A 27,740-nucleotide genomic window follows, 5' to 3' on the forward strand; every position below is an offset into this window, starting at 1 on the left:
GGGCCCTCGCTGGACACCTGCTGGTGCCTTGGTCTTGGACTTCCTTGCCTCCAGAATGGTGAGAAATAAATGTCTATTGTTTATAAGTCATGCAGTCTGTGGTCTTCTGTTACAGCAGCACAAACTGAGACACTCTGCTTTTTCTTTGCTCCTCTTTCCTCTCCTTGCTTCTTGCCATGTGTACAAAATTCGTGCAGTGTCCTCCTTCCTGCCACTCCACACACCTTTCCAGATGGCAGAACCACAGAGCACACTCTACTCCGGCCACACCCCTCCATCTTCCAGACCCTCACCTGAGTCGGGTGTCCTGGGCCTGGCAGGAACAATGGAAGCTTGCCCGCCACAGAGCGTGCTGTCTGGGACTGTTGTGTGGTGTTCTCGTGGTCCTGGGCCACTCAGACGGTGGAGAAACAGTAAACAAAGGGTGAATTCCTGGTCTCCCTCTGCGCCACCCCAGCACCTCTGCCGTGGACACCGTTGCACCCTGTGGCTAAGCAACCATGTGCCTTCAGCCCCGGGGTTGAGACTTAGGCCAGCTTCATGTTTAGGTGGCATTGGAGGGAGAGGGACGCCTCCCACTGCTTCCACAAGGGACGTTTAGCTACCCAGCCCACAGAAGGGACACTGCTCAGAAACCACCTCAGTGAACTTGGGGAGGTTGAAAGACAAGGAAGGAAGAGAAGAGGAGGGGGTGAGGGGGAGAAAGAGAGGGAGGGAACTCGGGCAGAGCAGAGAAGCCAACCTGAGCTAACACCGCAGCCTGCCTGTTCTCAAGGCCGAAATGCTGAGAAAGTCCATTCCCGGCCCGTGTTCTGGTCCGAGTTGCCGCGCCCCCTGGCTCTCTTCTGGCATTTTCTGCCTCTGCCTCATTTTCTTGGTGGGCCAGGTGGGCTTGCTGCAGGGACACCCACAGTGCCTAGATTACGGGCCCCCCTTCCAGCCCCCTCTGCACCTCGAGTTTTGCTCTGACTATGCTGACTTCGGCTGCTGTGACCAGCGTAGGGACCATCGCATCGCTGCCCGCTACAGGGACGTCATGAACCACCTTGGCCTGAAGGGCCACGAGCTGTGTGGAGGCCACGTTAAAGACATCCTTTGCCAGGTGGGTCTTCGCGTGAACCCGCAGGGCAGTGGAGGAAAAGCGCCTCCCCTGAGAGCGCGGGCCCTGCCCAGGCCGGCGGGGGCCGGGGCCCACCCAGGGAGCTTCCCGGAGCCTTAGGCGTCCGCGTCCCCTGCGGTGCCCCGAGGGCGGGCGCCCGTGATACTGACTAGTGCGCAAAGGGAGGGGGTGGGGCACCCTCTGGGTCCGTCCTCGCTCGTCTGGGTGGTCTGTGCCAGGGCGTCCTTGGAGTGGGGAAGGCGGTGGCAGGGATGGGGGCTCTTGTAGGGTCCCGTCTGCCCGGCGTTGAGAGCTGGTCAGAGCTGCAGGCAGCTGCTGGCAATGACACCGAGTTCCCGCTGCTCCTGGCTCCCCGGCGCCAAGATCCACAGCCCCGGGAGCCATGGGCTTAGCTGAGCTCAGCCTGGAAATGCGGCGAGTGTCGGCTGCACCACGCGCTTTGTGGGAAGCGGCGTTTAGGGGCACGGAGCGGGAGGTCACATCAGAGAGCTGGTGAAAGAGGTCACTATATGGAGAAGCCCTCTAATGACGAGTTGGAGAAAAGAGGCAGAAAGTCCAGGCACACCTTTGACCTGAGACCCTCCTGGGTGTGTCAGCGCCATTAGCTGGCCGCCTGCCGCATCTCGTGACATCAGCCCCAGACCTCCCGCTGCCACTGTTCCAGCGCACTGGCCACCCCGACTCCCCGAGCGGTGTACGCAGAAGTTAACTGAGCTTCCCAGGGCCCCGGTGGGGATCACAGCCGGATCTGGCACACAAGCCAGCCACCTGGGTGGCACTGCCCCGGGCTGCGCTCTCTCACTCTGTGCACTCTCCCCTCCACCCCACACCGTTTCCTGGAGGATTAACTCTGGGATAACCGTTTTGGCAGAAGCTGGGCTTTTATGAGCAGCCCCGAGGCTGTTCATCTGTGAGATCTCCCGCGGTAAAAATGTCTACTCCCTACCCCTTCTCTCCTGGGCAAGGTTTCAGGAAACCGTAGTTAGCAGCTCTCTTGTTTCAGGAATTTGAGGAATAAGAAAAATTTCAGGCAAACAACCTTACCCGTGTCTATTCATTAAAATTTCCAAGGCCCTCTTTCTTCCCTGCACATGTACTGTGTTCCCAGCAATGATTCTGCAGGCAGTTATTATGACCTCCATTTTACTGATGGGGTTCTGGAGTTTTAATGACTTGTCCAACGTCAGACAGTTCTGGATAACAAATCTAGATGCTTAGACTTCAAGTTTTGTGCCGTTTTCATCACAGCATGCCAAAGTACAATACTAGCAACACTGGCCCATTCTGGCAAGAGAAGTGAGCTCCATCAGAACAGAAACTGTGCACTTAGCTCACTGCTGCAACCCCAGTGCAGAGAACGGTGCCTGGCACATAGGAGAGACTCCAGGAGAGTCTCTGCCCTGTCCTTAGTTTTCTTACCCTTAAAGCAGAGAAACATTTTTTCGTTACTGAACTAATTGAGGAGCAGCAACTTTGCAAACTAAATGGCTGCAAAAGGGTGTGCCACGGTGGGGGCTGTATTTCCACAGCCCCCTTCTGTTCCCTGGTATTTCATTCTTATTCTCATCTCCCCTCTCTTTTATTCTCACTCCCCAAGAGTGGACAGAGTTAGTGAGGTGTTTTAGTCCGTTTTGTGTTGCTATAACAGAAATACCTGAGACTGGGTAATTTATAAAGAAGAGAGGTTTATTTGGCTTACGATTCTGGGATAGCTGCATCTGGCATGGGCCTCAGGCTGCTTCTACTCATGGCAGAAAAGTGGCAGGCAGCCAGTGGGTACAAGCAGATCACATGGCGAGAGGAAGCAAGAGAGAGAAGCAAGAGGAAGCAAGAGAGAGAGAGAAGGTGCCAGGGTCTTTTTAAGCAACAAGCTCTGGCGGGAACTAATAGAGCGAGAACTCACTCATTAATCCCCTCTCCCCCAGGGAGAGCATTAATCCATTCATGAGGGATCCACCCCCATGACTCAATCAGTTTCCAACATTGGCACATTGGAGATCAAATTTCCACATGAGTTTTGGAGGGGGCAACACATCCAAACTCCATCATGAGGTGAGACTCAAGAGCGGGTCATTTTGCTTCTTGTTAGCAGCTCTGACAAGTGTCCTAAACCGAAATAGACTGCCCAGGGACAGACGCTGTGAATCTCTGGGCTCCTTCCCTTCTTCCCAATAACCAAGAGCTTGCTCTGCAAGCTACAAAAGGGGAAGTAAGAGAGAACAGGGAAGTTACATACACATGAAAAATGCTGCTTGTCCCTTCATGAGGTGGTGAGAGAACAGAGGTGTGTGGGACAGGTCTGCTCAGGCCAGCTGGCTTGGGAGAGCCATTAGCGAACAGAAGGGGTCTCTTGGGACAGTGCTCTCTGCTATGCTGCATGGCCCCAAACAATACCTTTTTAGCCAACCTTTCTTACTTTCCCCATCTCAGTTGCCTCTGTCTTTCATCACTATTGGGAGTTGCTTGTCTGCACACAATATTCTATTTTCTTCCTAAAAAATGCTATAGTGTAGGGAGGTCCGAATAGCAGATAGTCCTTTGGGCACAAGGTCCTCTTATGTTTGTGTAAAGAGCAGTCATATTGCTCTATAGTCACAGTTCAAATTTATATAGCCTTTAGCATGGTGCTTTGTATACAATACACATACGTATTTTTAATAAATTAGTGAAGAAATTACTAGACACCTAATCTCTGGGAGTAATACGTCAATGTCTATTTTATAAATTTTATTTTTAATTGTAAAATATTTCAAAAATATGGAAAAGCAAAGAAAATTAAATAATTAACACTGTATATCCAACACCAAGTTTATTTTTCATTGATCAGTGAAACATTTTTATTTTTATTCTTTTTCTTTTTTCTTTTTTTTTTTTTTTTTTGTCGTTTTTTCGTGACCGGCACTCAGCTGGTGAGTACGCCGGTCAGTCCTATATAGGATCCGAACCCGCGGCGGGAGCGTCGCCGTGCTGCCAGCGCAGCACTCTACCAAGTGCGCCACGGGCTCGGCCCATTCTTTTTCTTTTTTCATTGTATATGTTTGTGGGGTATAGTTTGTTGTTTTAATACATGCACATATTGTATAATGATCTAATCAGAGTAGTTAGCATATCTATCACTAAACATTTATCATTTCTTTTTGGTTGTATCCAAGATCCTCTTTTCTGGCTCTCTTGAAATACACAATGCAGTATTATTAGCTATTGTCACCCTAGAACACCAGAACTTATTCTTCCTCTCTAATTGTTACTTTGTAACTTTGTACCAGTCCACCAACCTTTCCACAGCCTCCCCTCTCCACTCCCTTTCTCTGTCTCCGGTGACCACTATTCTACTTCTATTTCTGTTTTTAATTTATTTTTCTTAATTGACCCATGATAACTGTATATATTTATGGAGTACAGTATGACATTTGGGTACATTCATACTGTGTGCAATGATCATATCCGGGTGCTTGGCATATCCGTCACCTCTGTCGTTTGTCACTTCTTTGTGCTAGAACATTCAACATCATCTTGACTAGCTATTCAAAGATACCCAGTGCTTTGCCCAATGTGGTCTCCTTATATTTCTATATGATTGTTGGTTGTATCTGTTCTGTCGTTGTTCCAGAAACCTCCATACTGTTTTCCATAGTGGTGTACAAATTTACATTCCCACCAAAAATGTATGTGAGTTCCTCTTTCTCTGCATCCTTGCTGGAATTTGTTATTTTCTATCTTTTTGATAATAGCCATTCTAACTGGGGTGAGATGATATCTCATTGTGGTTTTGATTTGCATTTCTCTGATGATTAGTGATGTTGAGCTTTTTTTCATGTCCGTTGGCCATTTGTATGTCTTCTTTCAAAAAATGTCAGTTCAGTTCCTTTGCCCATTTTAAAATTGGATTATTCATTTTTCACTGTTGAGTTGTTTGAATTCTTCGCATATTTTAGATATCAATCCCTTGTTGGATACATAGTTTGCAAATATTTTCTCCATTCTGCAGATTGTCTTTTTGCTCTGTTACTTCTTTCCTTTGCTGTATAGAAGTTTTTTAGTTTGATATGATCTCATTTGTTAACTTTTGCTCTTGTTCTCTGTGCTTCTGAAGTATTATTCATAAAGCCTTTGCCCAGGCCTATGTCCTGAAGTGTTTCCCCTATGTTTTCTTCTAGAGTTTTATAGTTTTGGGCCTTACATTTAAGTCTTTGATCCATTTTGAGTTGATTTTCATATATGGTGAGAGATAGGGGTCTAGTTTCATTCTTCTGCACATGGATCTTCAGTTTTCCCAGCACCATTTGTTGAAGAGACTGTCTTTTCCCTAGTGTATATTCTTGGAAACTTTGACAAAAACCAGTTGGCTAAGGGGAAGCCAAATACAGACGCGTTTGGGCAAGCTGCCGCCACCACCCTGGGGCCCAGCTGGGGATTTGAGGCATGGAGCCATGGGAAGCTGAATCCAGCCACAAACAGGCAAGGTGCTGCCACTTCCCTGAGCCCCAGTGGGGTCCTGAGGCATGGAGCTAGGGAAGCTGAATCCAGCTCCAACCAGGTAAAGAGCACAACAAAAACACCATTTTCACATGGGTAGCCCACCATAGCCACCGCAGTTGCCATGGCTGCCACAAAATCAATTAGACTCTATAGCAGCAGTCACAGCCACTGTGCAGATGGCATGCCAGACTCTCGACTACACTGACACAAGGAGAGGCACCAGTGGAGACCAAAAAAAAAAAAAAAGAAAAAAAAAGAAGACGTCCTTTCTCTCCACAAAACACACTCCAGAGTAATAGAAGAAATTTGATTTACAGTAATACAGGAAGACTTGATGACACCTGTCTCAGTACTGGACAGATCATCTAGGCAACAAACCAACAGAGGATAGTTAATCTATCAGATGGAGAGAACAAATCTATGGTTATTAGAGGGGGTGTGAGAAGAGGGGGGAAGGGAGGGGGGATTGGATAAGGGGCATAAAGCATAAGTATGATTTGTAACAATGAATATGCTAATAAAAATAAATTATAAAAAAATCAGTTGGCTGTAGATGTGTGGATTTATTTCTGAATTCTCTGTTCTGTTCCATTGATCTATGTGTCTGTTTTTTTTTTTTTTTTTTGTCCTTTTTTGTGACCGCGCTCAGCCAGTGAGCGAACCAGCCATCCCTATATAGGATCCGAACCCACGGCGGGAGCGCTGCTGCGCTCCCAGCACCGCACTCTCCTGAGTGAGCCACGGGGTCGGCCCTATGTGTCTGTTTTTGAAGCAGTACCATGCTGTTTTGATTACTATCCCTTTGTAGTATATTTTGAAGTCAGAGTGAGATACCCCCTGCTTTGTTCCTTTTGGACTGGATTGCTTTGGCTCTTCAGCATCTCTTGTCATTCCATACACATTTTTGAATTGTTTTTTCTATTTCTCTGAGGTATGTCATTAGTAGTTTGATGGGGATTGCATTGAATCTGTAGAGAGCTTTGGGTAGTATGGTCATTTTGACAATATTGAGTCTTCCAATCAATCAGCATGGAGCATCTTTCCATTTTTTTTGTGTCTTCTTTAATTTCTTTAATCAGTGTTTTATAGTTTTCATTGTAGAGATCTTGTACATCCTGGATTAAATTAATTCTCAGGCATTTTATTTTATTTTATTTTTTGTTGCTATTGTAAATGGGGCGGCTTTCCTGGTTTCTTTTTCTTTTCTTCATTCTTCCAATGCTACTAGTTGGTTCTTTTGTTTTGTTTTGTTTTGTTTTGATTTTCTGTTTCTTCTTGGTTCAGTCTTGGTAGGGCATACGTGTCCAGGGATTCATCCAGTTCCTCTACATTTTCATGTTTATTGGTGTATAGTTGTTCATAATAGTCTCTGATGATCCTTTGTATTTTGTTGCTATCTGTTGTGATGTCTACATTTGCACTTCTGATTTTATTTATTTGGGTTTTTTGTCTTTTTTTTCTTGGTTAGTTTGGCTAGTGGTCTGTCAGTTTTCTTTATCTTTTCAAAGGACCAACTTTCTGTTTGATTGATTTTTTGTATTGTATTTTTAGTCTCAATTTCAATTATCACTGCTCTGATTTTTATTACTTCTTTTCTTCTATTTATTTTGGAATTAGTTTGTTCTTGCTTTTCTAGTTCCTTGAGATACATCGCTAGACTGTTTATTTGAAATCTTTCTTTTTTTCTGATGTGTTTGTTGGTATAAATTCTCCTCTTAATACTGCCTTGGCTGTATCGTGTAGGTTTCGGTATGTTGTGTTTCTGTCTTCATTAGTTTCACATTCTTTTTAAAATTGCGTTCTTAATCTCTTCTTTGGTAGTTCAAGAGCATGTTGTTTAATTTCATGTGTATGGGTAGTTTCACAAGTTCCTCTTGTTATTGATATCTAATTTTCCATTATTTTCAGAAAAATACTCAATATGATTTCAAGGTTTTTGAACTTGTTGAGACTTATTTTGTTGCCTAACATATGGTCAATCCTAGAGAAATCTCCATGTGCTCATGAAAAGAACGTGTATTCCGCAGTTGTTGGATGAAATGCTCCGTGTATGTCTGTTAGGTGCATCTGGTCTATGGTGCCATTTAAATCCAGTGTTTCTTTGATGATTTCCTGTCGAATACTGTAAGAGGGGTGTTAAGTCCTCAACTATTATTGTGTTATTGTTTATCTCTCCCTTTGGATTAGATACTAATTGTTCTATATATCTGGGTGTTCCTGTGTTGGGTGCATATATATTTATAATTGTTACATCTTCTTGCTGTATTGATCCCTTTATTATTATACAGTGCCCTTCTTTGTCTCTTTGTACAGATTTTAATGTAAAGTCTGTTTTAGCTGATAGAAGTATAGCTACTCCTGTTCACTTTTGTTTTCCATTGGCATGGAATATCTTCTTCCATTCCTTCACTTTCAGTCTGTGTTTTCTTTGTAGGTGAGGTGTATTTCTTGTAGGCAGCATATGGATGGTTTGTGTTTTTTTGCCCATTCAGTCAGTCTTTGTCTTATAATTGGAGCATTTAATCCATTTACATTCAAGGTTATTATTGACATGTGAGGTCTTACTCCTGTCATTTTGTTGGTTGGTTTCTGATTGTTTTTTGTGTCCTTTGTTCTTTTCTTCCTCACTTAATGTTTATCCTTGTGGTCTGGTGGTTTTCTGTATTGATAAGGTTTGATTTCTTTCCCTTTCTAATTTACGTATCTACTCTATGAGTAAGTTTTATATTTTCAGTTTTTTTCATGATGGTTGTTATTGTTCTTTCTCTTCTAGATGTACGACTCCCCCTAAGTTGTTATTGTAGGGATGGTCTGGTGGTGATGAATGCCCTTAATATTTGCTTGTCTGATAAAGACCTTATTTCTCCTTCTTTTCTGAAAGATACCTTTGCTGGTATAATATTCTTGGCTGGCAGTTTTTTTCTTTCAGTACTCTGAATATATCATCCCATTCCCTCCTGTCATATAGGGTTTCTGCTGAGTAGCAATCAATTAGTCTATTAATAGCTTCCCTTACAAATGACTTGATGTTTTTCTCTTTCTGTTCTTAGAATTCTCTTTGTCTTTAACTTTGGATAGTTTGACTACATTGTGTTTTGGAGATGACCTATTTGGTCTGAATCGACTTGGGGACCTTTGAGCTTCCTGAATTTGGAGGTTCACATCTTCCCAAGATGAGGGATGTTTTCAGTTACTATTTCTTTAAATAGGTTTTCAATGTCCCTTTTGTTTTCTTCTTCTGGAATGCCCATAATTTGAATATTTGTTCACTTAACAGTATCCTATACACCTAGCAACCTTTATTCATTCTCTTTTATTCTTTCTCTCTCTCTCTCTCTTTTGGCTGCCTATGTTATTTGAAAACTGCTATCTTTAAGATCAGAAATTCTTTATTCTGCTTGATGTAGTCTCAGAAGTGTTTTTTATCTCATTCAATGAATTCTTCAATTTCAAGGTTACTGCTTTTTTTTAATGTTACCTATCTCTTTGTTGAATTTCTCATTCAGATCATAAATTGTTTTTCTGATTTCACTGAACTGTTTGTATTCTATTGTATTTCAGTGAGTTTCCTTAAGATCATTAATCTGAATTTCTTTTCTGGCAAGTTGGCAATTTTCAATTCTTTGGGATCAGTTACTGGAGCATGATTTTGTTTTTTTGGTGGTGTCATGTTACATTGATTTTTCATGTTTCTTGCTTCCCTGCATTGATATCTGTGGATCTGGTGGAACAGCTATCTTGTTGAATTTTGTAGAGTGGCTTGTGTGGGGAAAGACTTTCACCTGCAAATGTGTCTTAGAGTGCTGATTGGGTACAGTGCAATGGTTTTGTTCCATATAGATGCAGTAGTATAGATTCTATGTGGTTTCTTCACCTATAATCCACTTTCATTATGTCTGCAATTGACTCAGTGACCTATGCTTTGGAGGTTTGTGGCAGTGGTGGCATGGCTTTGCAGAGGAAGGGATCACTGGGTTGGTTCACAGGCTGGGGGTGTGCACATCTACTCTGTGGTCAGTCATCTCTGGAGCTGGGATGCCGTTGCTGATTTGATTCTCAGGTTTGGGGTGCAGGCATGGCCTGTCAGGGTCTCTGGCACTGGTTTACCAGTGGCAGGGTCACTGTGCTGCTTCTCTGACCAGGAGTGGGCCCAACAAGGGCACATCAGCCACATGGTCTCTCATTCAGATGCATGTGCAAGTAATGGCTCAAAGACTCAGGGGTAGGTCTTCCAGGGGTATGACAGCTGAGCTGTTTTTCTGAGCCAGGATGTGGGTGTGCTTTGGCTCAGCTAGATGATTGCAGGTCTGCCAGTGGTCCTTCCACTGTGGCAGTTCTTGGGGCCCAATTTGAGGTCATGCTTCCTTCTGTGGTTCAGGAGTTGGAGAGCCAAGGCCAGAGCTGCTGAGCTGCTTCTCAGGAAGTGAGTGAGGCCACTAGGTGGGGCTGCAGTGAGGGGGCCCATCCAGATACTTCCTGGGTGGTGGGCAGTGCTGCTAGGTGGGGAGGGGGGTGACCAGCCTCTTTCCAGTCAGTGGGCAGGACGGCTAGCATTCCTACAGTGAGGGAGCCCATCTGGTTCTTCCCCAGAAGTGGACAGAACTGCTTGGCAGGTCTGTGGTGAAGTGGCCTGTCCAGCCACTTCTGGGTAGAGGGCAGGGCCACTAGGCAGGCCTGCAGTGAGGGAGCTGGTGCAGCTGCTTCCGGGACTGTTGGCGAGGCTTTCAGGCAGTGCTGTTTAGGGTGGAGCCAACTGCCCACTTCTCCAGGAGAGGGATGCACTTTATTCCCACCAGCTCGAGGACATATTCATTAGGGTAGAGACCCGTGAGCTGTTTTTCTGGCTTGAGGGTTCAGGCACACATGACTCAGTTGGTAGTGCTGGAGGGTAGGGGGAGGAATAGGGGGTGGTCTGCCTAAGGAGGGTCTGCCTGTCTGATTTTTGGCTGGGGACATGGAGGCGTGTTAGTTCAACAGGGCTAGGTTTGGCTTCCCAGCGTGCACAACTAGAGTCATGGCTGCTCTGAGCCCAGGCTTGAAGCTGCCAGGATCAGGGTATTGTAGCTTCTCTTGTGGTTGTGCTGGGACAGGGAAGAGCCTTAAGGCTGGGGAAGCACCATGGCTACTGGCCGCAGGGCATCGAGTGCTCCTGTAGAGGCTCTGGTTTCAAGATGATGCTGTCCTGAATCATCTTGAGTCACGTGAGTGGGCATTGGGGTGTGCACCATTTGTGCTAGTGTTCTAGAGAAATGCAGTGTGTGTATTCTAGGCCACTCCCCACACTTTTCTCTAGACCTGGCTTGCCAGAGGGTCTGTGGGTCTCTGTGGTGAGGGTGAGGTTGGTGGGGGTCCTCTGCCTACCTTTTTGCTGCAAGGGGAAATTCTTCCTGTGCCTGGTGTCAGAGACATGGTGGCTGAGGCCTGTGTCTCTCCTCTCTGTGTCATCAACCTGGGCTTTCATGCTCCATAGGGACTCACCACTCTCTTGCTGCACCCCCACACTCTCCCACACATGCTCCCGTCAATATTTAGTCTGCTAGGTGTTCTGGTCCTTTTCTGTGGGGGGAATGCACCCCAGGCACTTCTAGTCCACCATCTGGCTGCAGCTTTCCCAACATCCAGTTTTAACAAGCATGAAACTTGCCAAATTGCTTCAGATTTGTATAAAGAAATAAAATCTTGCAGATACATCATTTATAGAAAAGGGAAAGATTGGGAAATTTGGTAAAATTTCCTTGTAAAAAATATTCATTCATCATATAATAAAACATTAAGTGGCAAGAACTAAGCTGAAATGTTAGAGACAGTATAAGGAATACGAGAGTTTTTTCCCATTCTGCCTTCTAGGAGCATTAACTGTGTAGAAAACTTGGGTCACAGAGACAAGAAGTGAGTTACTAGTACTTGGTAACAAAAATTCCAGAATACTAATTTTTTTCTTAGACCATTTTTACTTTGTTCTTGCTCAAAAATTGAGACAAGCCCCACCATGGCCAGTCTGACTGCTGAGATTCGGCTTCCTTTTCTTTTCTAGGAGTGCTCACCCTACGCAGCCCACCTCTACGATGCTGAGAACCCTCTGACGCCCCTCCGGAAGCTTCCTGGACTTTGCTCTGACTACTGCTCTGCATTCCACTCTCACTGCCACTCTGCCATCTCCCTGCTGACCAAAGGTCATGGCCTCCAGGAGTCCCATGAAAAGGATAGTGCCCACTTCTGCCACCTCCTCAATCTTCCTGACAAAGACTATTGCTTCCCCAATGTCCTGAGGAATGACCATCTCAACCATGACCTGGGTGTGGTGGCCAAGGACCATCAGGGCTGCCTGCAACTCTGCCTGACTGAGGTGGCCAACGGGCTGAGGAACCCCATTGCCATGGTCCATGCTGGGGATGGCACCCATCGCTACTTTGTTGCTGAGCAGGTAGGAGTGGTGTGGGTCTACCTTCCAGATGGGAGCCGTCTGGAGCAACCGTTCTTGGACCTCAGGAGCATCGTTCTGACCACTCCATGGATTGGGGATGAGAGAGGCTTCTTGGGGTTGGCTTTTCATCCCAAATTCCACCACAACCACAAGTTCTATATTTATTATTCATGCCTTGGCAAGAAGAAGGTAGAAAAGATCCGGATTAGTGAGATGAAGGTTTCTCGGGCTGATCCCAACAAAGCGGACCCCAAATCAGAGAGGTGAGTCATAGCCATGAGAATCTGCAACTTTATACTGTATCTTGAAATAATACCAATCAGCCCTTTGAAATGGTAGAGGGGAACTTAACTGGTTTTGGAGCACAAGCTTAAAACATCAAGAAAGGAGTCATTGTTGATTAATGAGCGCAGCCTAAGTTAGACTCTTGAGTCAAGGGTCTTTATGGGGTACAGCCGCCACCTTACAGTTACCCTAATTAGAACCATGGTTTCTTGTCTTTACAGAGGGTAAGAAAGGGCCAGCAACCAAAAAGTCTTGAGAAATGATTATGGATAATATCACTATATTAAATATAATAGCAGCCTATGATTCTTGTGTAGCCATTAGATCCACACCCTTTCTCTTGAATGTGGGATTTCTTGTCCTCATAGGAGGCTGGGGCACAAGGCCACAAAGCTATTGATGCATGGTCAGATGACGACTCGGTTCTAACTGACCCCAAGCTCACGCTCTGTCCATTCTACCACCCTGCCTTTCTTCCTTCTCCTTTCTGCCTTGTCTCTTTCCCGTAGTAGAGAGGTGGGAGGACTGGAAAGAGCACGCTGCACTGATAGACTAACCCCTGCTAAGTCACTCAAAGAAAGGGACTGAGAGTTCTGGGACAGCAGAGAGTAAGGCAGGCCCTAGAACAGGATGATTGTTACCCTGGCTCTGTCTATATCATGTGAAGTTGTGGTATGAAAGAAAAATAATCCATGAAGGAGTCATGCCAGGAAACAAGAGCCCTCTCAGAGCCCCAGAGCTCTGTTCTGTCATCCTGGACACTCTGAAATGGGTCTTGGCTGGCGTGGTAGATCTTGGTGCGTACACCAGTCATTTCTGGGTGTCTCAAGAGGATACAGCTTCTGCTTGTGTCAAAGCCTAATGCATAGTTTCTTTTTCTGTTTCAGGGTCATCTTGGAAATAGAAGAACCTGCCTCAAATCATAATGGTGGACAACTTCTTTTTGGCCTGGATGGCTATCTGTACATATTCACTGGGGATGGAGGGCAGGCTGGGGACCCCTTCGGCAAGTTTGGAAATGCTCAGAACAAGTAAGCTGGAGTCTATCTAGAGTGAGTCTGTGGGGTACAGTGTTCTTGCTGAGATGGAGTCAAACCCACATAGATTACTGCAAGATGTAGTCCCTTCCACGGAGGCAAATTTGAGAAACATTTGGTTTTCTTTCTTATAAATTTCAGATGAGTTAGGGTTAGGGTTAGGGTTAGGGTTAGGGTTAGGATTAGGGTTAGGGTTAAGGGCAGAATCAGAATTCTAATTCAGACTATCTGGGGCCAGAGTTCAATAATGCTGTGCTATCAAGATAAAGGTCACGTGGTCACTCTGCCCTTTGCACCCAGTAATCACTTGGTTCTCATTATTCTTAGTAATAAAAATATTGAGGTTAATAATAATAGAAAGGTAACATTTGTTGAATGCCTAATTGTGTTAAATGCTGTATACACAATAACTGTTAACCCTTACCTCACCACTACACTGCAAGGTAGTGTTACTGTCCACTGCTTTATAATAAGGAAACTGAGGTCCAGAGACCACAGTCATTGGCAGAGACTGACAAAATCCTCTTTTCTTTCTACTGACCACATTGCTACATGAGGTAGAATAAAACCTGCTTCTTTTAAAAATTCATAGTATTAGACCAAATCAAAGAGAAACCACCCTCATCATTAAAATAAAAAATTGAAGGTGCCATTTGCTCAGGGTCACATAGAACAGATTCACATCAAACTTTTGCCTACTTATTCTCTTTGAGCCAAAAATGGGGGTCTTAACATCTTGTATATACAGTACAGTCATGCATTGCTTAACAACAGGAATACATTCTGAGGAGTGTGTCATTCGGTGATTTTGTTATTGTGGGAACATCATAGAGCATACTTACACAAACCTAGATGGTGTAGCCTGCCACAAACCTAGGCTACAAATGTACAGCATGTTACTGTACTGAATACTGTAGGCAAGTGAAACACAATGGAATGTATTTGTGCATCTAAACATATCTAAACATAGAGAAGGTACAGTAAAAATATGGTATTCTAATCTTATGGGACCACCATCATATATGTGGTCCATTGTTGACCCAAACGTTGTTATGCAGCACATGACTACTTAAAAGAAAAAAATGAATCATGTCTCCCCATGTGATTTCTAGCAGTCTCTTGGCATCACTATCAGTTGGCCCTGCTGGGTGGTCTCTGCTGGTGCTGTGCCCTTGCTCACCTGTGTCTGTTTCTTGGCCTTTCTTTCAGAAGTTCCCTGCTGGGAAAAGTGTTAAGGATTGATGTGAATGGAGCAGGCTCAGATGGCAAGCGGTACCATATCCCCCTGGACAATCCCTTTGTTTCTGAGCCAGGGGCCCACCCTGCCATCTATGCCTATGGGATCAGAAACATGTGGCGCTGTGCCGTGGACCGAGGGGACCCCATCACGCACCAGGGCCGAGGCCGGATATTCTGTGGGGATGTGGGTCAGAACAGGTTTGAGGAAGTTGACCTTATTGTTAAGGGCGGGAACTATGGCTGGAGAGCAAAGGAAGGGTTTGAATGTTATGAAAAGAAACTTTGCCTCAATGCCTGTTTGGGTAAGTAAGAAGCTCTCTGGGTGATTTCTTGAATGAGTTGGGTGGATTGGAGGTGAAGGTGGGGGAATAAAACCTGGGAGTGTGCTGCCCTGCAGGTTGTTTAAATAATGCTTTGTGTCCTGTGGGACATGCTTCTCCAAGTGGTCCTCCAGCCACCAGCAGCAGAGACACCTTGGCAGTCCTTGTTAGAAAGTAGATTCCTAGGCTGTACCTCAGACCTAATTAATTTGAATCTTGGGTGGATTGTGGGAATGGGATTGATCTAGGAATCTATTTTATAAATATTACCCATATGATTTTTAGGCATACTATTTTGACAACACTGGCAGAGTCAAATTGGTGGCTGTATCTTTTTATTTATTTCCCAGTTGGGACAGCCCAGTGAAATGACATTCCATATGCAGCCAAGTAAGAGTAGTACAATCCCTGAACATCAATAAACAAGGTGTGCTTTGGAAACTCTACCTGGCTCAAAATTCCAATGTTCTGACTTTACGTTATTTAGTCTTTTTTGTACTCTAAGTTATAAAGCAGTCTTACAGACCCTCACAATATTTTCCGTATCCTTAAACCCGAGTATCTGCCATATCAACCTAGGGGGAAAACTTAGGTGTCTGGGTTTCTAGGTCACTGCCTCATAGAATGGGGGAGTTTTGGGCTTCCTCTCTGCCTGCAGACAGAAGTCAAGTGGGAAGTTCGCAAATATTGTGTCTGGTCTAGTGGGAAAAATAATCATGATTCACTTGGCCAAGTGTTCTGCTGAAGACCAAGGGATGAAGTGTTTTACCCCAAATCAGGCGACTGCATTAAAAAGCCCTCTTCTCCCTCCTTGAAGCTACCAATTTTGGCCATGACACTCACTCTCCTAACTTATTCGTGGACAGATGATGTTTTGCCCATCTATGCCTATGGCCGTGCAGTGGGGAAGTCGGTCACTGGAGGTTATGTCTACCGTGGGTGTGAATCCCCGAACCTCAATGGCCTCTACATCTTTGGGGATTTCATGAGTGGGTAAGGAAGTGTTGATGTCTCCTCTCCCTTTTTTATTTTAATGTTTTTATTGAAGTATAACTTACACATAGTGAAATATAATCTCTGAAGAGCACAGTTGGATAAAGTTTACAAACGTGTACACTTGTATTACCACCAACCATATCAAGATGCAGAACATTTCCATCACCCTGGGAGGTTCCTTTTGCCTATTGCCTGTCAATACCAATATCATGGCTTTCTCTGCCCTCTCCCCTGCCAACATGCACAGGCATACACACGCACCAGCCAGAGATGGCCACTCTTACCACAGATTAGTTTTGCTTCTGGAACTTCATGTAAAAATGGAGTCATGTAGTGTGTACTCTTCGTGTGCCTGGCTTCTTTAATTCAATAATGTCTCTAAGATTCATTAATATTTTTGCATGTATCAATAGTTTGTCTTCTTCATTGCTTTGTAATATTCAATTGTATGAATATACCATGATTTATTCATCTATTCTTCCTGTTACTGATGGATACTTTGGTTGTTTCCATTTTGGGGATATTGTGAATACAACTGCTACAGTGTTTTGTAGTTTTCTGTGCAGAGGTCTTGTACATCTAAGCATTTCATTGTGTTTGATGCTATAGTCAATGTTATTTTGTTAAGTCACAGTTTCTGATTGTTAATTCATAGTATATACACATTTTTTCATATTAAGCTTATATCTGGCAACTTGCTGAACTTATTTGTTCTGGTAGCTTTTTTTTGTAGATTCTATTGGATTTTCTATGTAAAAGATAATTTTGTCTGTGAATATGAACACTTTTATTTTTCTTTCTCTGAATTGGAAGGTTTTTATTATTTTTCTAACTGGACAATTGCTCCAGTTTAATTCTTCAGTACAGTGTTGACTAGAAACGGGGAAACAGTCTAATTTTCACCATCATATTGGTGTCATTTCCATTATTATTATTTTAGTATTTATACAAACTATAATAACATCATTTATCTTATTCTTGATATTGTAGATTGTGTCTGTTTTTAATCAGACTGGTTAGAGTTTTATCAATTTTATTCATCTTCTTTGAGAACTAGCTTTTGAGTTCATTGGTTTTTTTCCTATTATTTTTCTGTTTTCTATTTCATTGCTTTCTGCTCTTTTCCCTTCCTTCTGCTTGCTTAGGGCTTAATTTGCTCTTCTACTTCTAGTTTCTCAGGATGGAAGCTGAGGTCATTGATCTGAGACCTGCCGTGTTTTCTAATATGTATGTTTAGTGCTGTAAATTTCTGCTCAAGTGCTGCTTGAACAGCATCCTGTAATTTTGATATATTGTTTTCATTTTTATTCAGTTAAAAATATTTTCTAATTTCCCTTGTGATTTCTTTGTCCCATGAGTTATTTCAAAAGGTGTTATATAGTTTCCAAATATCTGAATATTTTCCAGAGATCTTTATTTATTTATTTTTTTGGACGGGTAAAAGGATCGCAGCCCTCGGCACGGTGTGGTCTGCACCACACTCAACCAGTGAGCGCACCGGCCATCCCTATATAGGATCCAAACCCGCGGCCTCGGCGCTACCAGTGCCGCACTCTCCCGAGTGAGCCACGGGGCCGGCCCACCAGAGATCTTTTTGCTATTTATTTCTGATTTAAATTTCTTGTGGTCACAGAACATACTATATATGATTTAAGAGATTATCCTGGATTTTCTAGGTGGGTCCTAAATATGATCACAAGTGTGTTTAGGAGAAGAAGACAGAGGAAGAAGAGATGGAAGTGGTATGACGATGGAAACAGGGAGGAAAGGTGATATGATGTGGGGTTATGAGTCGAGGCATGTGCACAGTCTCTAGAAGCTGGAAAAGGCAAGGAAATGGATCCTCTGGAGCCTGTGGAGGGAGCACAATCCTGCCAACAGCTTGCTTTTGCCTCAGTGAAAACCATTTCAGAGTTCTGGCCTCCAAAATTATAAGAGAATAAATATGTGTTGTTGTAAGCAACAACGTTGTGGTAATTTATTACAGTGGCAGTAAGAAACTCATATGTTCCCATATCTAATGCTCTTCATTTTTTTGTATAGATGCATATTTCATTCTGATATCTTTTTTTTTTCTGTCTAAAGAACTTCCTTTAACATTTCTTTTCTAATGGTTCTGCTTGTGAATTCTTTCCGTTTTTGCAGTCTTTATTTTGCCTTTATTTTTGAAAGATATTTTCACCGCATATGTTGACATGTTTTTTGTTTAATTCTTTAAGGAGGTTGCCCCACTATTTTCTTGCTTGAATCATTTCCAATGACAAATCTGCTGTCATCCTTATATTTGTTCCTCCATATGTAATGCATCATTCTTTTTCTCTGGCTGCTTTTAAGGTTTTTCTCTTTATCACTGGTTTTGTGCAATTTCATAAATTAAACTTGGTTTAATTTTCTTCATATTTTTGGTGCTTGAAGTTTGTTGTAATTAGTGGATTTGTGAGTTTATAGCTTTCATTAAATATTGAGAAATTTCTGCCATTATTTCTTCAAATATTATTTTTCTGTTTCCTCACCCCTTTTCTCTCCTCTCATTTGGAGACTTCAGTCACATGTATGTTAGGCTGCTCATAGTCGTCCCACAGCTCATTTTTTCTTTGTGTTTCATTTGGGATAGTTTCTATTGCTATGTCTTCAGTTCATGAATCTTTTCTTCTGTAGTGTCTAACCAGCCATTAATTTTCTTCTATAATGTCTAACCAGCCATTAATTCCATCCAGTGAGGTTTTTATTTCAATCTCAGACACTGAATTTTTCACTTCTAGAAACTTGATTTGGGCCTTTTAAAATATCTCCCATGTCTCCAATATAGTAACAATCTCTGTTTTAATGTTCTTGTCTGCTAATTTTAACATCTGTATCAGTTCTGTGTCAGTTTTGATTGATTTTACTCTTTATTGTGGGTTGTATTTTCCTCCTTCTTTGCTTGCCTAGTAATTTTGGATTGGATGCAAGAAATAATTTATTTAACTTTGTACATTCTGGATATTTTTGTATTCCTGTAAATATTTTTGAGTTTCTTTCTGGGACACACTTAAGATACTGGGAAATGATTTTCAGTCTTGCTGTTAACATTTGTTAAGCAAGACCAAAGTGGTGCTTTTCCTAGAACTACCTCACTATTGAGGCAAGACTTCCTGAGAACTCTACCAGTACCTTGTGAATTATACTTTCAGAATTCCTGACCCTAAGTGCCAGGAACTTTTCCTTCTAATTAGTTCCCTTACTTTAGGTAGTTTCCTCAAATGTACCTGATGTTGAGTATACTGATGAATACTTGAGGGGGACCCTTTAAAGATCTCTGGAGTTCATTCTCTGTACAGTTTTCTTCTCTCCAGTATCAGTCCTACAAACTCTTATTGTATTGGTGTCTACCTGGACTCTCGGCAATATCTTCCCAACTGCAAGAGTCTGCTGGGCATTGTCTGTGTTTTCCCTCCTTGTGCTGGAAACTCTCAGGGTAGTAAGCTGGAACAACTGTAGGGCTCACCTTGTTTGTTTTCCATCTCTCAGGGAACACACGCCTACGTGGCCTGATCTCCAGTGTCTTTTAACCCACTGCCATTTTGCACAGATTTTTGACTATTTAAGGTGTGTGGGGGTGTGTAAATCTGGTCCTGTTATGCCATCTTACTGAGAAAGGATGTTTATATTTTCATGCTACAATTCTTGGTTACAGAGATGGGATAGTTACTTACTAATTGGTCAGTTCCTTCACCATCACATGTTAGATATTTGGGATTTCTTTGTCCTCTATGTTATTTTTCCTCCCACAATGTCCACCCCCTATATCACTTGGTTGATATGCAGTGATCCTTAATTGAGGCATATACATCAGAATCACCTTGGTTTGGGTATTTTTGGTTCCATAAAAGTTTTTGGGTGATTCTAATGAGCTCTCTGGGTTTACTGAACTTCCTTTCCTTGTCTTCTAAAAATCTGCTTTTAGTTCAGATAGATGGCAGAGGGTTGTAAAGCATGTGCCTGCTACTATACAGTCATAATAATAAGCACCAGTAGTTTTTGAGCCCTTACTGTGTGTCAGGCATATTGGTGAGATCTTTATGTATATTATCTCATTAAACTTTCACAGCTCTCCCCTATGGTAAATTCAATTATCACTTTCCATTTTACAGATGAGGAAACTGCAGCTTAGGGATGTTGGACAACTAGCGAAAGTTTACACACTCATAAAAATAAGATTAGTCTTTTACAGTGGTGCAACCTTCACAGGGCACCAAACACCTTTTATAATAGAAAGTGGGTTTCCCACCTATGGCAAATGGGTGACTGAGGTATCTCTGAAGCAGCTTTTTCGGTTCTTGGGGGAGGTAAGCTATTGATCTCTTTATGGGAGACCCAGTCCTAGTAGTCAAGCATTCCCTGATTCTTGGTGGGAAAATATCCTGCAGAGTTTAAATATGGATTCCTAAAATATAAGGTTTTATTTTTCATCCTAGTCGACTTATGGCTTTGCAGGAAGATAGAAAAACCAAGAAATGGAAGAAACAGGATGTTTGCCTAGGCAGCACCAAGCTCTGTGCCTTTCCAGGGCTAATCAGTACTTACAGCAAATTCATCATCTCCTTTGCTGAAGATGAAGCAGGTACAAATTTGTACGGTTATTTGATGTCTGCTTTCTGGAACTTCATCATAGGCATTGACTGAACATTGGTTTAAACAGTAATTGTCCCTTCTACTATTATCACTATCATTTTGTCATCTTTTATAATGTACTAGACACTGTTCTAAGCATTTCACATATCTTGTCCCATTTAGTAATCACAACACCCCCATGATGTAATTATTATGCTCATTTCGCCAATGAAGAAACAGACTGACTATGCCAACCTACCCCTCCTTGTTAGAGCCACACGACCATCATGAAGGGCAAATCATGGTCTATGCTTTGGTCCTTTTAACCCTTTGACTATGAAGAAGGTTCATGTGCTCCCCACCACCCCCAACATTTATTCCAAACTGCAGTTATAGGAACATGGACATCCTGCTGGTGTTCTCTGGGACAGGGAACCTCTAGTAATCAGCTCTCTGGCTGGGTGGGGCTCTCTCCTGACCCTGTCAGGAGTTTGTGAGCAAGGGAGAATTTCTTACCTGAGAAATCTGAGAAAAGGGCAGACAGCCAGGTAAGAGGTTACTCAACAGACTGGGCATGTGTTAAGGTACCAGCACAGCAAGGCACGTGTACATGTATGCATGTGAGAGGGAGGCACTCAGCTGCAGTACGTTTCCAAAAATTATGAAATCACAAAACTAATTTTTAATTTTAGCTTTACATTAGTTATGTTTCATTTTGAAAAATAAAATTTTCAAATTTTACATGAAATGTTTAAAAAAATTTTCTTTTACGTGAGTACAGTGATCTCAAGTATTTGGCACTGGATCTAGCCATGGTTACAGGCAAAGAAGAGAAGAAAATGATTTCTCAGGATTCCTTCCAGACCTAGGATTCTCTATAAATGTAAACCTAAGTACTTGGTTTCTTTCCACTCTGAGCTGTGGGATGGCTGTACAGCACCTTTACTTGAGTAGGATTTAAGGAGGTCCAGTCTGCTCCTGGACCCTTTCCTCTTAGCTAGTTGATGATTAGACAGTTTGAAATGAACATTTTATAGGAGCAGAGGGTATTTTGGGAAATCCAAGCATTTTTAATAGAAAAAAGTCTATGTGAGTTCCAAACTGGAAGTCCAAAGGTATAAGAAAAGGAGAAAAACCACTGGCTGGCAGGATGATGCTTAGTGGAAAGTGGATGATGTGGATATTACAGGCCCTGGTGGGGCCTCTCCCATGCTGGACTCCCTCCCCCAAATGTGGGGGCTCCTGGAAGGTGGCCTGGAGGCAGGTCTGCCAGGGACCTGGGGTGGCCATCTTCTGTGGCTTGCTCCTCTGCAGAAGACCATAGGAACCCTGATTTGGTGGTTTGGTTTGTTGTGCCTGTCGGTGTTTTGCAGGAGAAAACAGGCAGTTTTTGAAAACCAGTCAGTACATCTGGCAAACAAAACTAATGTCCTTGGCTGAATTTAATGGAGTGAACTTGCCAAGGTGCTCCCAGGCCAGACTTTGCCCAGGGGCAGCCCAAAAGCCAGTCAGGCTGTTCCTGAGGCAAATTATTTTCTTTTTGCATTGTTTGCTTTTGTGTTTTTGCATCAACTGATTCATATTATCTGTTCTTGGCATATTCTTCTCCACTTAGATGCATTTTTAGATTTGAGCATTATTTTGCTATGTTATCAGTCACTGGCTTTAGGTAACTCACTCTTTATTTGTACTCAAACTCTGCCTCAAGTATTGCGACAGATTGCTTACTGAGTGCTTAGTGCTGACAGCTGGTGTAAATGAAGAACTGCTGCGTGAATGGCTGGTGTGGAGTGCACGTTGCTGACTCTTGATCCGTGGGATTTCTGAATGTCAGTCACTAAAGCACATTCCCAAGAGGGCTAGTCAAAGTAATAATGTGTGCAGTAAATACACATGGCGTGCACTTTATTTTACATGGCATGTTATAGTATTTGGGGTTTTCCCCCGCTAAAAAATATATTTAAAAATCAGTTGGAAACTACAGATGAAATCCACCTCTAGCATTGTTTTCCCCTAAAAATATGGCATGAAGTCTGTGGCACACCGAAGACATAATTTACACAAACTATAGCCACATAGAGGGGATATGCAGCAGGGTGGGGGTTTCAGTTCCTCTGTTAGAGCCAGAAGGCCTTTGCATGTGGAGGGGCCCCTGCCCTGACCTCATTTACCTAATAGTAGAATCACGTTGGATGGTGCCTGGGGTTTCCAATCAGACAGGGCAAACTGACTCTAGGGTAGGATGTATCTTAACTCCTCAGACCCCTTCCTAAGGGAAGATTTTAATATAGTTCATCAATGCACCAAACCGTGACCCATCAGGCAGCTGTTACCCTGTGTATGGGGCTCTGCAAAGATTCAACATGAGCATCACAATCCACACAAGACAAACATTGGTCACTGTTCTCCACAAATTAGAGGAAGAAAGTGGTTGTTTAAATAACACATAGCTGTATAAAGCTCTAGGCTTTTCAAATTTGCAGCTTAATAGACTTTTTTTCCCCCGGAAAATTGAGAAAGAGTTGCGTAAGGCACACTATAGCAAGTGAATTTATTTCAGTGCAATTGCACAAACACTGTGCCAGGTTCACAAAGCTGCTTAAGACCCAGCACTGGCCCTTCAGAAGTCAAGAAATAAGAAAACAATAGTGACTACTGATTACTGAACACTTTCTAACGATCATTTGAGGCACTGTGATCCCCATTTTACAAATGAATAAATAGCTTGAAGATTATGCAGGTTAAGAGGTTCCCAAGATAACACAACTAGTAACTGGTGTTACCAGAACTCAACCCAGACTTATATAACTCTGACATAGGGGTTCATAACCCTGCACTGTACTGTCCCTCACAGATAACTACTAAGCAAGCTGGAATGAGGTAGTTACTATGAGAAAGGAGCAATGTTTTCTGGAGTTCAAATAGGAAGAAATGGGAGAAGCCAGTCTCTTTCTAAAAGAGATGCAGGAGAGAGTGTGTAGAGGTGGTTCTAGTGGGGCGTGGAGAGGACCAGGAGCAGAGGCTGCAGAGTGTGTGTGGGGTGTCCCAGGGAAGTCAGGAGCCCAAGCACTGAATGAAGGAGGAAAATGAGAGAGTGAGGAAATGAAAGGACTACAGAAGGGGCAAAATAAAGCGGCTAACAGGTGGCCCTCAGCCTGTAGATTTCCTGTTTCCAAGGTTTCACGGGGAATCCTTAAAGGGAGATTCATTGAGGCGAAGTTTCCAAGAGCAAAGCGATAAGGGAGAAGCCTGTTTGGTTCAATAAACATGAGCATATAATCACCTCTGTTGGGCTGTACTCTGAGCTAGTCTTTGGGGTTTCAAAGGCGGACTTCCCTCTTAAGAAGCTTGCAATGTAGTGAAGGCCTGCTGTTGGCCAGGGCCCGGGGCTCCAACCAGGGCCTCACTGCATTCTGGGCTGTCCCCTCATTTTGACTGTTTTCTGCATGTGCAGCTCTGTCTAGCCCTCCTGATGTGCTCTTCCTCTTTCCCTAGGGGAGCTGTATTTCCTGGCCACCTCTTACCCAAGTGCCCACGTGCCACATGGATCTATTTACAAATTTGTTGATCCCTCAAGGTGAGATTTGGTGTCATTTTCTTCTCAAGTACATTTTTATTAGTGCTTTTCTCCATGGAAGGCCAGAAAAAAAATAATGGTCTCTCTCCCCAAGAATTAGGAAGAATTATCAACAAAGTAAATCTAGACGAAAGATGCTCTAGAGGGAAAGTAGTTTGGACAAACATCTATGTAGAACCATATGTCTATGGGAATTATGGAATATTCGGGAAATGGTCTCTTTGTAGTTGGAAATGAGGATCTTGAACCTTCCTGGGATGACTAGTCTAGGCCTGTGGCTTGCATATTTTTGTTTTTAAATATGCTTCTGGAAATTTCTGTATGGGCTCATCTGACAAGAGGTGTACACCTCTGACCACCGAGTAAGCATTGCTGCCCCATCTCTTGGGCTTGGCTGAGGTCTCAAGATCTTTGGCAAATACCTTGAACTGTCAGGTTTTCCAGTGTCTGCACATGACCTTTTCTGGAATTCAGTGGCAGTATCTGTTCACTTGGAGGACTCTCTGCTGTTTACTTATGCTCACTTACCCACGTCGCTCAGGGGCTGACCGACCTCCACCAGCGCAGGCAAAAGCCACAATACAGCTTCACACTGTGAGGCAGTGGACTCTGTGGCCAGAGTGTCTGTGCCTGGGGGGTGATGCCATATATCCATCTTGAGGAGTCTGGGCAGTGCACAGGATTTATCTCAGGATTCTTGCTCAAAGCAAGAAAGTCTCCCCATACTGAGCTTACAGATGGTCCTGCAGAGGAAAACTTCCCTCTGAGGACTGTGGTAGCCATATCTGGGTTGCTGTTCAGTAGACATTAGGCAAATAGGTCCAGCCACTGGACAGGGCTCAGGGCCAGGGACTTGCTCAGCTTCCATTTGGCAACAGTGTTCTCGATTGTGTGTTCTCAGAATTTCCTGGAAGAGGCTCAGTCCCTGAGGCTGTGCCTGGGGTGCTCTGCTGATAGCGGAGCAGGGATTGCCAAGGTGTGAATTTGGTACTGGGCTGTCTCCACTGCTGTGTCTGCCCGGTGCTTGGGGGAGGCAGCAGCTCCAGGGTCTGCAGTGTGCTTCTGATGGCTCAAATGCCTGGGGGAGGAGTTCCACTCTTTCCACTAATGACTTCCTGTGTGAATCCACTTTTCTTTCCTTTGGCAGTTGCTTGATCTCATTGGGCTATAATGTAACTCCCCTCTTTCACAAGAGCAGTCATGAGAGGCCATACAGAAAGCAACTATAGCGGCCTTTCCACACCGAGGACATTTTTGCTCGTTTACCTTTTTCTCAGGTTGACATTTATTGAGTTATTCTGCATGCCAGCCCTATGCTAAGTGCTGTGTATGTAGCTGTCACTTCGTGCTGACAGAATCCCAATGAGGCAGGGGTTAACTTCCTCAATCTACTGATAAGGAAACAGAACCCTTGGCAAGTGAAATTACTCGCCCAAGGCACAGCCAGTAAGAGAGTGTCCAGGATCAGAGCTCAGTTCTCTTCGTGGATCGAAGTCATCTTGGCACTACTACCCACTCAGTTCAGTGTCATTACACGGAGTCACCCAGCCTTCCTCAAGCTTCTGTAGCCGTGGACCTGACTCTGCCAGCTCATTCACTCGCCCGTCTGTGCACTAAGGCACCAGTCCCAGCGTCTGAGGGGCAATTGACTGATTTATGCATCATTTGTCCCTCCCATCTTTTCCTTCTGCCTTTCCTGTTACCTGGGGCCTATTTCTTGGCCTTTGTGTGCCTCAGTTTCCCCTCTGAAAAATGGGGATAATAATAGTATTTATCTCATAGGGTTGTTATGAAGATTCAATGAGTTAATTTTATAAAGTGTATAGAACTGTGTTTGTAAAATAAATATAATACTAAATAATAATAAATAATATTACTTTTTTTCCTCCTGGGGTAGGGGTGATGGCAGCAAGAGATGGCATCAGAGCAAGGCAGAGAAGGCTGTAGGGACTGTCAAGAAGGCCCAGCTCTGCTCTGCATAGCAGGAGTGCTCTCAGCCTCCAGAGTCCCTTTTGTGTCAGAAGATGCAGTCAGGGCACAAGCAGTTTAAGTATGAGTGGGCTAAAGGCTGTGCCGTGAGTTCTTGAAGGATTTTTCTTTAAAGAGTATCACCACTGCCAGCAGCACCATCAAAAGCAGCAGAATTATCATCATCATCATCATCTGAGCACTTGTTATGTGCTGGGCGCTGTTCCAAGTATTTTTAATTTCCATCAATCACTGCTGTGTGCCAGATACACAGCTCTCATTCCATCTTCGCCATCTCTCCACGAGATGGGTAGTATTATTTCTTGCATTTTACAGATGTGCGAATTGAAACTTTGCAGGGTTTCCTTGCCCCTGGTCACCAGCATTTGAACCCAATAGTCTGGCACCATGCTCCTAACCCCTCACTGCACTGTCTCCTGAGGCCCTTTCTCCTCTCCACCTGAGCTCGTGGTGTATTTCCTACTACATCTACCCCATCCCCATGGATGAGTGAGGGCTGACCCCAATTCTTGCAAATGTATGCCTTCTGGTGACCTTGATTTCCTGCTCGCATCATCAGAGTCTGTGTCCTCAACCTTTCCGTCTGTGTTTCTAGGCGAGCACCTCCAGGCAAGTGCAAATACAAGCCAGTGCCAGTGAAAACCAAGAGTAAGCGGATCCAGTTCCGGCCACTCGCCAGTGAGTCTGTCTTTGAGTATCAGGCTCAGGCCTGGGTGTGGAGGCACACGCTCGGTCCCCTGGTGGAGGGGCTTGGTTTCTCTCCTTTATGGGTTGTCTTTTACTTGTGGCTCATTCTACACACCTCCTCTGCATACCAAGTGAGTGGGAGGGACACCTGCTTCTACTGTGACCTGTTGCCCTCTAGTCATTCATTCATTGAATCATTCATGTGTTTATTTATTTGGCATCATTCATTTAGTACTTACTTTGTCACAGGCACAAAGTAAGCCCTGTGGATACAGAAATGAACACTTAAAGTCTCTGATTTGTAGTAGCTCAGGGTTGAATGGAAGGGGTGGGTAGGGCAGGCAGGTAAAGAAATAAATGTGGCACTGAGCTTCTGGTACAAAAGGGTGCCAGAGCACTGAGAACCCCTGCAGTGGGACTTCTTCCTCCGGGTAGGTGGGGAATCAGGAAAACTTATAGAGGAGGGACTCTATATCAAGGGAACTATCCCAGAGCCATGTATCACCCAAGTGACCCTATTACAAAAGTAATATATTTAGATGAAGGCCAGTTACGGGCATTAGAAATATCAATTAACAGAATTTGTATTAAAGAGTGCTCATACAGTTACTGGTTTCCTGGGGGTGCTTTCCCTTATAGTCCTTTCCAGGACTTGTATTTCTCACTGAACAAATGCTTACTTCCCAGAGACAGTCTTGGACTTGCTAAAGAAGCAGTCAGAGAAAGCCGCTAGAAAATCATCCAGCCCACCCCAGGCCTCATCTCGGAAAGGCTCCTCCAAGAAGCCAGCTTCTCCCACAAGCAGCAGGAACACATTGCGAGCGCCTGGTACGAAGAAGAAAGGCAGAGTGTGGTCCCCAGGTGCCCAGGGGGAGAAGAAGAAGAAAAGCCACAGTAACAGGATGAGGCAGTCAGCTGGCAGAAGTCTCCCCTGACCTTTCAGGGACGTGAACGAGGAAGATGGCCTTGCCAGAGGGAAGCCGGGGCTCAACAC

The 27,740-nt window shown here is 43.8% G+C and overlaps 1 protein-coding gene across 1 annotated transcript; it reads left to right on the forward strand.

Moving 5' to 3' along the window:
- LOC134390862 (HHIP-like protein 2) lies at positions 1 to 27,740 on the forward strand. The gene is made up of 10 exons (XM_063114635.1): positions 1 to 58; positions 998 to 1,102; positions 11,634 to 12,286; positions 13,196 to 13,339; positions 14,555 to 14,886; positions 15,771 to 15,897; positions 20,358 to 20,503; positions 23,989 to 24,070; positions 26,655 to 26,737; positions 27,434 to 27,740. Exons 1-10 carry the CDS (start codon positions 56 to 58, stop codon positions 27,679 to 27,681), a joined length of 1,923 nt encoding a protein of 640 aa, XP_062970705.1. The 5' UTR covers positions 1 to 55; the 3' UTR covers positions 27,682 to 27,740.

This window comes from Cynocephalus volans, chromosome 11 (genome assembly GCF_027409185.1).
Source record: "Cynocephalus volans isolate mCynVol1 chromosome 11, mCynVol1.pri, whole genome shotgun sequence".
Taxonomy (NCBI): domain Eukaryota; kingdom Metazoa; phylum Chordata; class Mammalia; order Dermoptera; family Cynocephalidae; genus Cynocephalus; species Cynocephalus volans.

Coding starts and splice junctions, on each gene's coding strand:
- LOC134390862 (XM_063114635.1), top strand. Junction 13,340..14,554: donor TTTGGAAATGCTCAGAACAA/GTAAGCTGGAGT, acceptor CCTTTCTTTCAG/AAGTTCCCTGCTGGGAAAAG. Junction 20,504..23,988: donor CTTTGCTGAAGATGAAGCAG/GTACAAATTTGT, acceptor CTCTTTCCCTAG/GGGAGCTGTATTTCCTGGCC.